Genomic DNA, 14,375 nt, shown 5'->3' with positions numbered 1-14,375 from the left:
GGTAATTACTTCCTGTTGCAGTGGGTAATTACTTCCTGTTGCAGTGGGTAATTACTTTCTGTTGCAGTGGGTAATTACTTCCTGTTGCAGTGGGTAATTACTTCCTGTTGCAGTGGGTAATTACTTCCTGTTGCAGTGGGTAATTACTTCCTGTTGCAGTGGTTAATTACTTTCTGTTGCAGTGGGTAATTACTTCCTGTTGCAGTGGTTAATTACTTCCTGTTGCAGTGGGTAATTACTTCCTGTTGCAGTGGTTAATTACTTCCTGTTGCAGTGGTTAATTACTTCCTGTTGCAGTGGTTAATTACTTCCTGTTGCAGTGGTTAATTACTTCCTGTTGCAGTGGGTAATTACTTCCTGTTGCAGTGGGTAATTACTTCCTGTTGCAGTGGGTAATTACTTTCCTGTTGCAGTGGGTAATTACTTCCTGTTGCAGTGGGTAATTACTTTCTGTTGCAGTGGGTAATTACTTCCTGTTGCAGTGGGTAATTACTTCCTGTTGCAGTGGGTAATTACTTCCTGTTGCAGTGGGTAATTACTTCCTGTTGCAGTGGTTAATTACTTTCTGTTGCAGTGGGTAATTACTTCCTGTTGCAGTGGTTAATTACTTCCTGTTGCAGTGGGTAATTACTTCCTGTTGCAGTGGTTAATTACTTCCTGTTGCAGTGGTTAATTACTTCCTGTTGCAGTGGTTAATTACTTCCTGTTGAAGGGGTTAATAGGTCATTGTTCATGTGTTGGTAGATGCGTGTGTTGTGCGTCTCTCTTTATCGCCAAACTCCAGAGTCTCTTCAGTCGATATCGGTTTCCGATATAGTCAAAACAAAGCAGCGATAACAGAAGACGAGGGACGAGGACTCTAAACAAGCTGATAACGACTTCCTAGAAAGGCCGTAGCTCGAGCTCTCAATCTGTCTTCACTAATCCTGTCAGGAATGCCCACAGAAATCAGAGAGGACGAACCGACGAGGCGCCGCTGAGCAGACGATATTCTGTCGGCTGGAGAGAAGCTTCACACTCAACCTGATCTGATGTGTTGTTGGAAAACGTGTGATATTGGACAATATAAATACTGCCGTGGCTTCCTTCCTTATGTTCTATCAAGCCAATAGACGCCTTGAACAGACATTTTCTAACTCGTTTTCTTTCTTTTATGTTTGTGTTACTCACAAGTTGCTTGGCCTCCGATGGTTTGGATGATACCATCGGATGCTCAAAATAAAAAACTTTTTACACATGCAACAAAGAAAAGAGGCCTTTACAATAGTCAGAGGGAAAAACTCCAATAAAATAATAAACAACTTCGGTATTCTTTCAGAAGTTAAGTCCATTTCTCACTTATTCTAAGAATGTACTTAACCCACTAAAAGGATTTCTTCTCATCAGTAACCTGTGTTTGGTGTCGACTCCATTCGTGTGGCGTAGAGATATACAGTCTGAGTTCCTGTGGATGCTAACACGTACCGTTGCAGGGGCAGACGCTCTCCCAGCTGTGCTGCGGGGTGATGTAAGCGGCTCTGGCGGTGGTGAAGTGGTTGAGTCTCTCTGAAGTCAGCCGGACGGCGTTCCTGCAGCCTCTCGTCGGACAGCCGGCGCCCAAACACCCGTTGTGTTTCACCCGGAGGATGCTGAGCCCCAGAGAGTCCTCCATGTCCGTTATGATGCCTGAAGAAGAGAGATCGGGTTCACAGACTGCACCATCGAACAGACTGCTCATCTCAAAGGGATTATAATGTTTGTGTCCAAATGAACGGATACCAAAAAGGCTTCGATATTTAGAACGTCTCGTCTGGTGCATTTTTTACATTACGATTTTTAATGAACATATCATTTCATTAACTTGTTCCGGAAAGAAAAGTTACCCAAATGGTTGTTTATTTGATTAATAGGCTGGTTCTTAGAAAGAAGAAGAAGAAGAAGAAGAAGAAGAAGAAGAAGAAGAAGAAGAAGAAGAAGAAGAAGAAGAAGAAGAAGAAGAAGAAGAAGAAGAAGAAGAAGAAGAAGAAGAAGAAGAAGAAGAAGAAGAAGAAGAAGAAGAAGAAGAAGAAGAAGATTTGATTTTTAAAACAAATTTTATTTGCATTTGTTTTAAACATACACCCACCCTGCAACAGAGTCGGAACAAAACTAAAACATTACACAATCAAATAAATAAACAGATTTTCATGACTACCAAATAAATATCATTTGAAAAGCGTTTTACCCATTTAAAAACATCCTCTCTTACACACTTTAAAAACAAAAACTACACCTATCCTTTAAAACTTCAATATGAGAGAGTCATTCTCCCCCAGCGAGCACAGAACCCGCCCCACAGCCCACACATCCAGAACCCCCTGCAGGTGATTGATCAGCGTATAGTACGCATGCTCCACCCTCAGACGCGCTGCCACCAGCCCCCTCAGACAGAGCACTGCATCCGTCCATCCCACTCCAGCAAGTTGGTTCTTCCTACGTTTCCAGATTGCTAATTTTGCATTAGCAAACAAGAAATTCATCAACAGTAGGGTTTCCTTCTTTTTCAGGATGTATTTGGGGCCATGGACAAAAAGTGGTATGGAGAAAACCTCCCCGAACCCCTCCACCCACCCCTGTAACATTTTTTTAAGACCAGCCAATCTGGGACAGGACACGACTAAATGCTCCAATGTTTCTGCCATAAAACAGAACGGACAGCCTCCCCTTGTGCCTGGGTCAAAATGAGCTCTGTATTTGTTAGTGGCTATTGCACCGTGTATAATTCTCCATTGGATGTCAGCCATCCGTTTTTCAACCGGAGCTTTATACAGGATCCGCCAGCTGCCCTGAGGGGAAGAGCCCAAGCCAAACACATCCGTCCACCTCGACTCTCTGACGCCTGCAAGCGAGCCGAGGTTTAACACCTTTACGCAGCTAAGGTATAGCTTCTTCCCATTGCAGGCGCTGAACTTTGCAGGTGTTAGAGTCCCCAGTGATAGCAGGAGACCCTCCTCCTCTCTCCATTCCCCCACCGCAGGACCCACACTCAAGGCAGGAAAAACATAATCATGTCCCTTTCTCCACTGGTCAGCCAGATCTGCATCCAGAGCAAAGGTCAGGTGGGATGGCGACAGCGACTGCCACACCTCATCTACCAGGTTCTCTAGAACTCGGGTTGATCGAATGCCCGTCACCTCAGCCAGTGTTTCCATGGAGACCCCCGTCAAATGGCCAAGTTTTACCACTCCCGCTTCAATGAACGCGTTCTTTAGGGTGGCTGAAGAGAAAAGGGTTCCAGAAAGAAAACCAGTGTCAAACAGTGGCTCCTCAAACAGCCACATCCCAGGGCGGGGGTCGGGTGGTCTGGTAAAACTCAGAATCTTCCAGGCATTGATGACTGAGCAGTAAAAAGGTGTAAGTCCAGTGATCTTGTACGCAGGGGCCTTCAGCAGAAACAGGTGTTTATCAAAACCAAAGCCCCCCGCCCTCCAGAGCAACAGCCGGGCCATAGCCAGCCAGCAGGGAGAGGCACCACACAGCAGCCGGGCCATAGCCAGCCAGCAGGGAGAGGCACCACACAGCAGCCGGGCCATAGCCAGCCAGCAGGGAGAGGCACCACACAGCAGCCGGGCCATAGCCAGCCAGCAGGGAGAGGCACCACACAGCAGCCGCTGAGCTGCCTGCAGTCTAAAAGCAGCAGTCCTTGCAGTAATGTCCACGAGGCCCTGCCCCCCCTCCGCCACGGGCAGGTACAGGACCGATGCTGGCACCCAGTGATGACCCGACCAGAAGAAATCCACGAGGAGCCGCTGCAGTTGTTTCATGAGGCCCGGCGGTGGGGTTAACACCTGCAGTCTGTGCCACAGAGACGAGGCAACCAGATTGTTGGCGACAAGAACTCTTCCCCTGTAGGACAGCTGGGGGAGCAGCCATTTCCATTTGGCTAATTTTGCTTGCACCTTTTCCAGCAATCCCTCCCAGTTCTGTGCCACCATGTCCTCGGACCCCAACCAAACTCCCAGGACCTTTAAACCCTTGTTTCCCCAGCTAAGGTTACCAGGAAGACTGGGCCTATTTTCAAGACTCCACTCACCTACCAAAACTGCCTCACTCTTCTCCCAATTAACTTTGGCTGAAGCAGCCTTCCTGTACAAAGCTAGACTGTCCTGTAGCTCCTGGATATCTCGCTGACCCTGGACAAAAACACTGACATCATCAGCATAAGCTGATACAACCACCGGGGGGGCCTGAGCTGACTCTGGCAGACACAGGCCCCTCAGCCGGTTTCTAAGTCTGCACAAAAGCGGCTCGATGGCAATACTATACAATAGGCCTGAGATAGGGCAGCCCTGCCTGATCCCCCTTTTAACTGGTACAGGTCTGCTCAGCCCTCCCCCACCTTCACAACACAACATGCATCACTGTACAAACACTTCACCCAGGACAAAAAATGCTCCCCAACACCAAAAGCCTGCAATGTGGCAGCCAGAAACGTGTGATCCACACGATCAAACGCCTTCTCCTGGTCAATAGAAATAATACCAACATTTATATTATACAGTTTACAAACATCAAAAGTGTCTCTCATCAAAAACAAATTGTCCACAATTGATCTGCCAGGGATGCAATATGTCTGATCAGGACCGATAAGAAGTTCGATAAAAACCTTCAGTCTGTTAGCTAAGACCTTTGACAGTATCTTATAGTCCGTACATAGGAGAGCCACAGGTCTCCAGTTCTTCAGCAGGGTCAGATCTCCTTTCTTAGGCAACAGTGAAATCACTGCACGCCTACAGGAAGCTGGAAGAGTCCCTTTCCCAAAGGACTCCATCAACACTTCTAGCAAGTCATGTCCCAGAATACTCCAGAAATGTTTAAAAAAGTCTGCAGGTAAACGTCTATGCCGGGAGCCTTGCCGGAGGCCATCTGTGTCACCGCAGAGGTCAGTTCCTCCAGCGTAATGTCAGAGCCCAGGGTGTCACTTTCCGGCTGGACTCAGCTGTGGAAGACCCTGAAGAAGTTCATCAGCAGCTTCCACGTCACAACCCTCAGCTTTGAACAGGTCTGTGTAGAAGGACACTGCATGCCTCCTCATCTCAGCAGGCTCAGAGGTGACCTGTCCATCAGGGAGACGCAGACATACCATCTGCTTCCTTTGGCCCACAGACCTCTCCAGGTTGAAGAAGAAGGTGGTTGGTGCATCAATGTCTCTCATGGAAGTGAAACGGGCTCTGATCAGGGCTCCCTTGGCCTTCTCTTGAAGAAAACAGTTAAGCTGTTGTTGTTTTAGGAGGGACTGTTCTATATTTCGAGCAGACACACTCTCTAACTCTCTGATCTCCCTCTCTAACTGCTCTATAGCTCTCCTAATGTTTGCAGTGGAGTAGGCTGTATACTGTTGGCAGAACACTCTAATCTGAGCCTTTCCTACCTCCCACCACTGACTCAGGGAGGGAAAAGACTCTTTCTTTGATTTCCAGTTGATCCAAAAGAATTTAAAATTCTCACAAAAAGTCAAATCTTGTAAAATGTTAACATTAAACTGCCAGAACGATCTCAGCTTCTCTGTGTTGGATAAAACTAAATCTAAAGAAACTAGCTGATGGTCTGTGAAACCAACCGGTTGGATGTGACAGTTCACTGCACGAGTAATACAAGAAGCAGACATGTAAAATCTGTCTAGCCTGGCTGCACTGACGCCCCCATCTAGCATTCTCATCCAGGTGTATTGTTTAACAGAGGGGTGTTTCGTCCTCCACACATCCACTAAGTCAGCCTCTCTCATCACCTGTGACAGTAAAAGGGACGACTGAGGATGCGGCTCCCGTCCTATTCTGTCTAAAGTGACATTAGTGCAAGCGTTCCAGCCCCCCCCCAGTATCACACACTCCCCCTGTACACTAGTGTCCAACTCATCTTTTAATAACTGAAACACAGATACACGTGCAGGGCCCTGATTGGGTGCATAAACATTAATAAAAGTGAAAAAGAACTCTAACAGTTCCACTTTCACCATCAAGGCTCTACCTGCCACTCTCTCTGTGCTGGATACAATCTTAACATTTAGAGAGGGGGGGGGGGGAAACAGCTACTCCAGCACTGAGGTTTGAGCCATGACTGAGTACATACTGACCCCCCCACCACATCCCCCAGTCCGTCTCATCCAGGCTATCACTGTGCGTTTCCTGCAGAAATATCACATCTAATTTTTTCTGATTAAAGACCTCCAGCACTAAAGCTCTTTTCTGTGCACTTCTACCCCCGTTAATGTTTAAAGAAGCAACCCTTAAAGCCTGCATCAGAGGAAGGAGATAGAGAAAAATAGCAGACAGGTACACACAGCAGAGAGGAGACACCCAGTGTTGCATGATCATGTTGACATTATTTAGACCTTTTCAGTTTCCCCCCTTTTTTGCTTCCTTTCGGAACTTTTCTCATATTAGTGACATGCTTCCTGAGACGATAGCGTTTCTTTTCATCCAGCAGGTCTAACCCTACAACTTTCTGAAGAGTGCTCACTGTGTGAAGAAACTTGTTAGTGTCAGGGAAAAACTCTCACTTCCACTGCCTTGCCAAAGGACTCATCTAAAAAGACATTAATCTCTTCCAAAGAATATATCTCTGCGTTATGAGAGAGACTATCTGCAACTGAAACACAGTCAGAATCCCCCTCACCGTCTGTGTCCATCTCTGTCTCCTCATTAATGTCTGCAGCCTGTTGAAGCTCTGTTTGCCTCCCAGAACCAGACGGCAGCTCCTGCTGTGTGCCAACAGCCTCCACCTGTCCCACAGCCCCGGTCCTCACCTGTCCCGCTACATCATCTCCCACCCGTTTACCTGTTTCCACATGTTCTCCTCTCACACTCACCACATTCTCTACAATCCCCGTTTCATCTCTCCCGATATTCATCTCTACTTCATCCGCAGCCCCTGGGGCCCCGGCGGGTGCAACAGCAGCCCCCGCGACACCGGGCTCCGCGGCCGCCGACCCAGCGGCCCCGGCCGCCCCAGCGACTGGCTCGGTGGCCCCGGGCTCGGCGGCCACGGGCTCGGCGGCCACGGGCTCGGCGGCCACGGGCTCGGCGGCCTCGGGCTCGGCTGCCCCAGCGACCCCGGCCACCCCAGCGGCCCCGGGCTCGGCCGCACCCGGCGGAGCGGCGTGCCGTCTCTGTGGACATGCAACACGTTTGTGACCCGACTCCCCGCACTCAAAACACTTTACGTTCCCTGAGCTCGCATAAACCATATAAAACCCCTCTTCATGCCTCACCCGGAAAGACACATCCAGTGTCTGAGTGGGACAAGTCAGAAACATGAACACCTGTCTCCGTAGAGATTGGACATGTTTTAACTTTTCATCCTTACACCCCAGAGCAACAGTGCGGAGATTACTGGCAAACTTACCGAACCGCTTCAGCTCCCGTTCCAGCGCCTCATTCGGGATGAATGGAGGAACGCCAGACACAGTGATCCGCGTGGACGGTGTCGCCAACGGCGAAACTTGGATATATTCCTCGTTTACCATTAATCCGCTCTCAATAAGTTCGGTTACATATTTCTGGTCTTTCAAAAAGACCACGACCGCTTTGTTCATGCGGGAAGCATAGGAGATGTTTACATGGCCTACCTGCTCCCCCACAGCCAGCAGCACCTGCTCCACTGTGCTTGCGGCCTGAGCCACCAAACGCACTCCGTGTCTCAGAGACACCGGCGGCGCCCCGAAGGACGCCATCCCAGCCACGAGGCACGGAAAAACAAATTAACCGTACTTGGAAAGAGTACAAATATCCCCACGTAAGATCATACAGTGAAAGAAAACGATTGAAACAGAAACAAACGAACTAAAAGTGAAAATCCCTCTTCCCTCTTCAAAAACACACCTCCACCACAGAAGAAGAAGAAGAAGAAGAAGAAGAAGAAGAAAAGGAAGAAGAATGCTTTACGTCACATTTTTGCCAATTTAAAAGTCCCGATATGTAAACTCCCTAATTGCTCACCTGCGAGTCTGTTGTTGGGCAGATTCTGGAGGAGTCCACCCTCCCTCCTGCAGGTCAGCAGAGCCTCCAGCCCCCCGCCGTCCGGCAGCTGCTGGAGGCTGACGAGCAGCACCTCCTGTCGGGGGAAACCCAGCGCCTGACCCAGGCTCCTCTGAAGACCTCTCCAGTGATCACCCAGAAACTCCTCCGCCGAAAACCCCACCATCTGCAGCGTCAAACCCGAATCCAGCGCCCTCTGATCGGCCGCCCAGACGTGGATTTTGACCCCCGTCGGAACGGTGAACTTCCCATCGGAAACGCTGACGTTGAGCGAGTACGAACCCTCCTTCAAGGCAAAGGAAAGGCAAGGTTATTTATATAGCACAGACAGGAAGTAAACACTAACAGGTAATATTGAAGTACTCGAGCCCGGTCTCTTCCACTTTTTAACGTTCTCGGTCTCGGAACTATAGGTTGTATGTCAAGACCGGTCGAGACCGTTCTTATCGTCCATCCATGGTCCAGACCAATAACGTGACTTCACGTGACTCCGAATCTTTGATACCGGCTGCTGCCCCCTTCACACACACTCAAATGCTCTTTCAGACTGTGTGTGTGTGTGTGTGTGTGTGTGTGTGTGGTGTGTGTGTGTGTGTGTGTGTGTGTGTGTGTGTGTGTGTGTGTGTGTGTGTGTGTGTCAGTGTCGAGCCGTCAGGGCCCTCTAGGCCCTAAGATATTCTAAAAAATAATATTTGAAAACATTAAAAAAAAAACATTTTTTGTTAAATGTTTCATTAGTTTTACCTAAATAACTTGATTTAATTGTATTTAAAATAACATTTCCAAAGAAATAAATCCTTCGAATCTGCCTGTTCAGTTTCTGTTGGAATGTGAAGGGTTAAATGCCGTCTCTGCGAGTTCTGTGAAGACGGGAGAGCTTGTTGGTCGCTCTCTCCATTCACAGAGGGCCAGCTATAGTAACTCAACGAGAGAGTAATGTCAAATGACAGTACAATTGACCAATCATATCTTCCCTCTAAAAGGGCGGGCTTTATTTTCGCGGACTTTATGACAGGTTCCGCCCGCTGTGAGGTCTATGCAAGTGGTCCAGTGACGCGTCCTAAAACCCGGAAGTAAGCTGCGCTCGGATTCCCTCGACAGAAAGCAACGGGATTTCTCCATAGGGTTTTGGAAAATAGCTGGAAATAAGATCAGTGGAAAACAAAGCTGTTAGATAAATGCACGTTTTGTTCAGACGGATAATATCCACATGTCTACCCTACTTTTATTATTATTATTATTATTTTCGAATCATAAATCTAATCGATAGATTTATGATCGATAGATTTATGATTATGGTTCGTCCATGATGGCTCACTTCAGTGATAGTGATGACATCGTTGCGAAATTATTAACCGAGTCATTTTCAAGATTGAGTTCCAATGATAAACTGGAGTGGCAAAGGATCAGCTTCATGACCCGCAAGTGCGTCATCCAAAAGGACAGGAGGATGGACTTTGTGTTTCAGTGATTTGATCATCAAAGGTAGGCCTGAGTCATTTTCAATGCGGGCCGCCGTGCCGACTTCATTCATTTGTAATTGCTACTTGGCTGTGGGCGCCCTGTCATGATAGGTGTTTATATAAATGGTGTTGTTCTGTGTGGTAGAGGGCCGCTGTCATGGATGCGTTTTGCACCCCAGGCTGTTGTTTTGATATTCCGCTGAAGTATACGCTGAGCCTTAATAACTCTTCTTTTTTTTCGAGGAAAGGGGGGGGGGGGGGTTGTCAGAGGGCCTAGGTATAAAAGTCACGGCTCGCCACTGGTGTGTGTGAGAAGGAGGGAGAGAGAGAGAGAGAGAGAGAATGTGTGTGTGTGTTAAAGGGTTTTCCTCCATGCTGTGCATGTAGTGTTGGATTCACAGTAGTCTGGTTCCGGTCTTGATTCAGTCTCGCCCTGCCTTGGTCTTGGTCTTGACTCATTCTCGAACTCTTAAAGTCGTGGTCTTGTCTTGGTCGTGCTACTCTCCGGTCTTGGTAATGTCTTGGTCTCGGATAAGGTGGTCTCGACTACAACACTACCAACAGGAACACGTATAGGCTCTGTAGTGTTTAGGGACTGGTTAGTGGATCAGAAACGGTAAACAGACTTGGACTGTTACAGAAAGCCTCGATAAGTGCTGCCGTAAAGTTGGAAGAAATATATGTAGCACCTTTCAACACAAGGCAAAAATAAAAAGACATTAAGAGACCTTGAGGTTTTCATCCGCCCAGATTTTTCCGTCCGCCTGGTCCACAGAGAAGCTTCCTCCGTCGGGATGCTCTGACAGCAGGGAGTAGGTGAGAACATCCTGCAGGTCCTGGTCCGAGGCGTGAAGTCGTCCGATCAAACGGTTGGAGAACAGCATGTCGAAGGTGGTGATGAAGACCTCCAGAGGAACCACGGAGGGAGGGTACTTGCTCTGCTCCGTGACGTTGATGTTGACTACGCAGATGGAGGAGAGAGGAGGATGGCCGCTGTCCGTCACCTGATGGTACATGGAGAGAAGTTATGTCTTGTTTGCCATTTTAAGTTTAGGTTGAGCTTGTGTTGACCACAGACTTTATTTCAGGCCAACAACACGTTAAAGCAAATTACTGATCGAGAGAAAAGCAGCCCCAGAAACGCTAACTCAGTCACCTGATGGGAACATGGACAGAAGTTATGTCTTGTTTGCCATTTTAAGTTCAATTCACCAGTTACTGTCGTAGTTTATGTTGTAGAACAAAACGTTAAGATGTCTTCAGCTCGTGTTGACCAGAGACTTTATTTCAGGCCAACAACACGTTAAAGCAAATTACTGATCGAGAGAAAAGCAGCCCCAGAAACGCTAAAACGCTAACTCAGTCACCTGATGGGAACATGGACAGAAGTTATGTCTTGTTTGCCATTTTAAGTTCAATTCACCAGTTACTGTCGTAGTTTATGACGTAGAACGAAACGTTAAGATGTCTTCAGCTCGTGTTGACCACAGACCTTATTTCAGGCCAAAGAAATACTGATTTAGAGAAAAGCAACCCCGGAAAACGCTAAAACGCTCAGTCCTGATGGACCATGGAGAGAAGTTACCCCGGAAGTGTAGGCGGTGGGACGATCTCTCCCCTCCTGATCAGACTCGTTCCCACTTTGCCTGTTTCTAAATCTCGATTAAAGACCTGCTTGTTCTCCGTGCTTTTGCAGACTACGTATAATACTTTGCAGTCTGCGCTTTTAAATTGGCGTTTATATTGTTCTTACGTTGTGTATGAGAGCGTTTCAGTCTGTGGCTTTAAGTATGGTTTTATTGTCTCGTGTTTTTACATTTGTGTTTAGTCTGAATGTATGTATGCTGCTTTTTATGTGTTAATGTACAGCACTTTGGTCAACTCTGTTGTTTTTAAATATGCTGTATAAATAAAGTTGAATTGGATTTTTTGTTTAATTCACCAGTTACTAACGTAGTTTATGTCTTCGAACAAAAACAGTAGTGTCTCTTCAGCTTGTGTTGCTGACAAACACATTCAGACACATGACTGATTGAGAGAAAAGTAACCCCAGAAACGTTAAAATGCTCAATTCTGGGCTTAAGATTCATTTCTGCACCACACTGGAAACTTTATCGTGAAGCCGGAGCATCTGCAGAATAATTCTAAACTAGGTTCAAAATGATCCACTAAAGTTCGTCACCATAGGATATTAATAAATCACCTTTTGTTATTTTAACTGTTGCCTCTCCTGCACAAAAGAGCTCTTTCCCAGTTAGGAATAATGTACTTCTTAAAGACCAGTGTGTGTTTCCATTCTCTAACACTGCACATATGGATCTTCTTGTACACAACATATATTCAAGCAAAACAACAATGCAGTCATTTGGACTAAATATCATAAATCAGCCGTTTTAAATATTTGACCGAGCTTACACAAATCCATGCATTGCAATAATACAACATTCATAGTCAGCTGTTCTCCTAAATGCTTTCTGTTCATCGTCTTGCATTCACTTTATACTTCTTTATGATGAACCTTTTCAGGATCCCTGGAGGACAATACTTACTGGTCTGTATAAATACGATGGGAATATGTAGGCGGTGTGAGTCCTCCTCCGTAGATAAAGACGAGGTAATTATCTGCACCCTTTCAGCCTCGAAAGGCACTCTCTGCAGGAAGGCTCAATGTACCGTGATTACATTATATATACACCGTTCAGCGATGTTCTTTTTATTGTCATGAGATTCAAGCAGAATGATTAAGTGAATCTCTGGGGTGAAAGAAACGTATTCCTATTTAACTACGCGTTGGTTACAGCAGTGTAGGAAGGACAATGACAGAGAAACTTTGGACAAGATAGTTGTTCCTTTATTCGGCTGCTGTTATCTATCTGTTAGGTAACCCTCTTTTGGTTTAAGGAGGAATGTATCCGTGGATTGACATCTTTATGAGCCGGGCACTCAATGTAGCCACAAAACTCTCTGTGAATAAGTTAATACTTTTCCAGATTGTATTGATGGATTGACTTCTGACACAGCGAATGGTGATGGCCCTCAGAATCAGGATCATCACTTGCTTTCTAAATAGCCATTGGATAAAATCCAAGTTTTAGACGGAGGACTGCCAATCAAACCGCTAGGAAATACCGCTAGGAGATTGTCAACGGGGGAGGGGTGCTAGTGACTTATCCGATCGGAGCACATCGTCCGACTGGCCCACTTCGGTACCGGCCCATCGGGATTCGTCCCAAACGTCCCGATGGCCAGTCGGCCTCTGGCCAGTCCGCCTCTGGCCAGTCCGCCTCTGGCCAGTCGGCCTCTGGCCAGTCCGCCTCTGGCCAGTCGGCCTCTGGCCAGTCCGCCTCTAGCCAGTCCGCCTCTGGCCAGTCCGCCTCTAGCCAGTCCGCCTCTAGCCAGTCCGCCTCTGGCCAGTCCGCCTCTGGCCAGTCGGCCTCTAGCCAGTCCGCCTCTAGCCAGTCCGCCTCTGGCCAGTCCGCCTCTGGCCAGTCCGCCTCTAGCCGAGCTACGTCAACGCTTTCATCGTGCGGTCTGATAAAGACTAAATTGAGGAGATGTAAGGCCTCATATCACCTTTTTTCCAAGATAGACTTGAGAGTTGTTTAGATGGGAACGTTTTTTTTTTTTTTTTTTTGTACTGTCTGAATGAATTGTAAGGTGTCCTTGGGTGCCTCCAAATAGAATGAATTATTAACCAAGGTAACCCCCCCGCCCCCTTATCAACTGAATCTCCTTCTCGACCACCATTGTGTTCTTTGTAACCAAATCTCTCTCAGAGGGGCGTGGGGGAGGGGCTCCTTATCTTCATCTGAAGTAACAGACAGACATGTCCTCTTGGCTTACTAACACCCTCTGCTGGATCGTACCTGTATCTTGAGCAGGTGATGGGCTTTGACCTTCTTCCTGAGTGGAGAGGAGAGCGACAGCAGGCCTCCCTGATCCACGTGGAAGCGGCGGTCCTCGTTTCCGCTCACGATGTGGATGGAGTAGGGCGGGCCGTTCCTGGGCGAGTCTCTGTCCGTCACCACCAGCTGCAGGATGGTGCTGCCGGCCGACTCGCCCTCCTGCAGGGGAACAGGGACACGGATTAAATAAGTGGTTGGATTATAAAAGACCCCCCATTTCATTTCATTTGTATTTGTTCATGGTATGCAAAACTTAATGGACAATAATTGTTAACAAAACATGTCTCTGTAATCCCGCCGTTGACCGAAAAGGAGCAGGAAGAAGAAAATAACCTGCCTTTCTAAAAAAAAGCTAAATAAATAGAAATAGCTGGTCTGTCCTTCATATTTCTTTTTCACAGCCAAACATAAGGGTATCTTAGGATAATAGGAGAAACACAAAACATACTTATTTCCCACTTGACAGTTAACGGAAAGAAACAAAAAAACAACAAAACATCACATGTACAGGGAAAAGGAAAAGTGCAACACCCTCATCTGAGTCCGACTGGAATAATAATAATTAATACATAATAATAATATTAACCATCAGCCCAGCAAAACACACTGTTCTGTCTGCTGCCGTCTGACCACCAGACCCAGGGACGGTTTCCTCCCACAGGCCATCAGACTGCTAAACGCCCGAGCTCTGTAAAGTGCCCCGATAAACATGTCTCTGTGTGTCGTCTTGCAAACTACTTATTTATACCAGCGGATAAATAAAACCAGTCCTAAAATTGTCCGACATGATGGATTACCTTTTTCCCAAATGAAGGATCACCTGTCCAAAGTCTCGGTGTTCTGATGTTTAAAGCCGGCTTGCATTAAAGCCATGACGATGAGTTATCCATCAAAGAACGGATAGGATGCTTCGGGAAGTGGGCAGCCATTTGAAGTTGATGGGCTAAGACACGCAACTCCTATGAGGTTTCACAAGTTTAAATTAAAGCTCGCATCACAAAACACAAAGACAG

The 14,375-nt window shown here is 47.1% G+C and overlaps 1 protein-coding gene across 1 annotated transcript in view; it reads right to left on the bottom strand.

Moving 5' to 3' along the window:
* Positions 1-14,073, bottom strand: part of fat2 (FAT atypical cadherin 2) — a 40,607-nt gene extending 26,534 nt beyond the window's left edge. Inside the window, exons 1-5 of the mRNA XM_071204674.1 lie at positions 13,993-14,073; positions 13,324-13,521; positions 10,186-10,461; positions 7,956-8,280; positions 1,465-1,665 (exon numbers count right to left, since the gene is read on the bottom strand). Of these exons, the coding sequence (XP_071060775.1) occupies positions 1,465-1,665; positions 7,956-8,280; positions 10,186-10,461; positions 13,324-13,521; positions 13,993-14,073 (1,081 nt within the window). The remainder of the gene's footprint in view (positions 1-1,464; positions 1,666-7,955; positions 8,281-10,185; positions 10,462-13,323; positions 13,522-13,992) is intronic.
* Positions 14,074-14,375: the final 302 nt, after the last annotated feature.

Source organism: Pseudochaenichthys georgianus, chromosome 10 (genome assembly GCF_902827115.2).
Source record: "Pseudochaenichthys georgianus chromosome 10, fPseGeo1.2, whole genome shotgun sequence".
In the NCBI taxonomy this organism is placed as follows: Eukaryota; Metazoa; Chordata; class Actinopteri; order Perciformes; family Channichthyidae; genus Pseudochaenichthys; species Pseudochaenichthys georgianus.
Note: the sequence above shows the minus strand (reverse complement) of the source record. Positions and strands in the feature narration are given on the sequence as shown.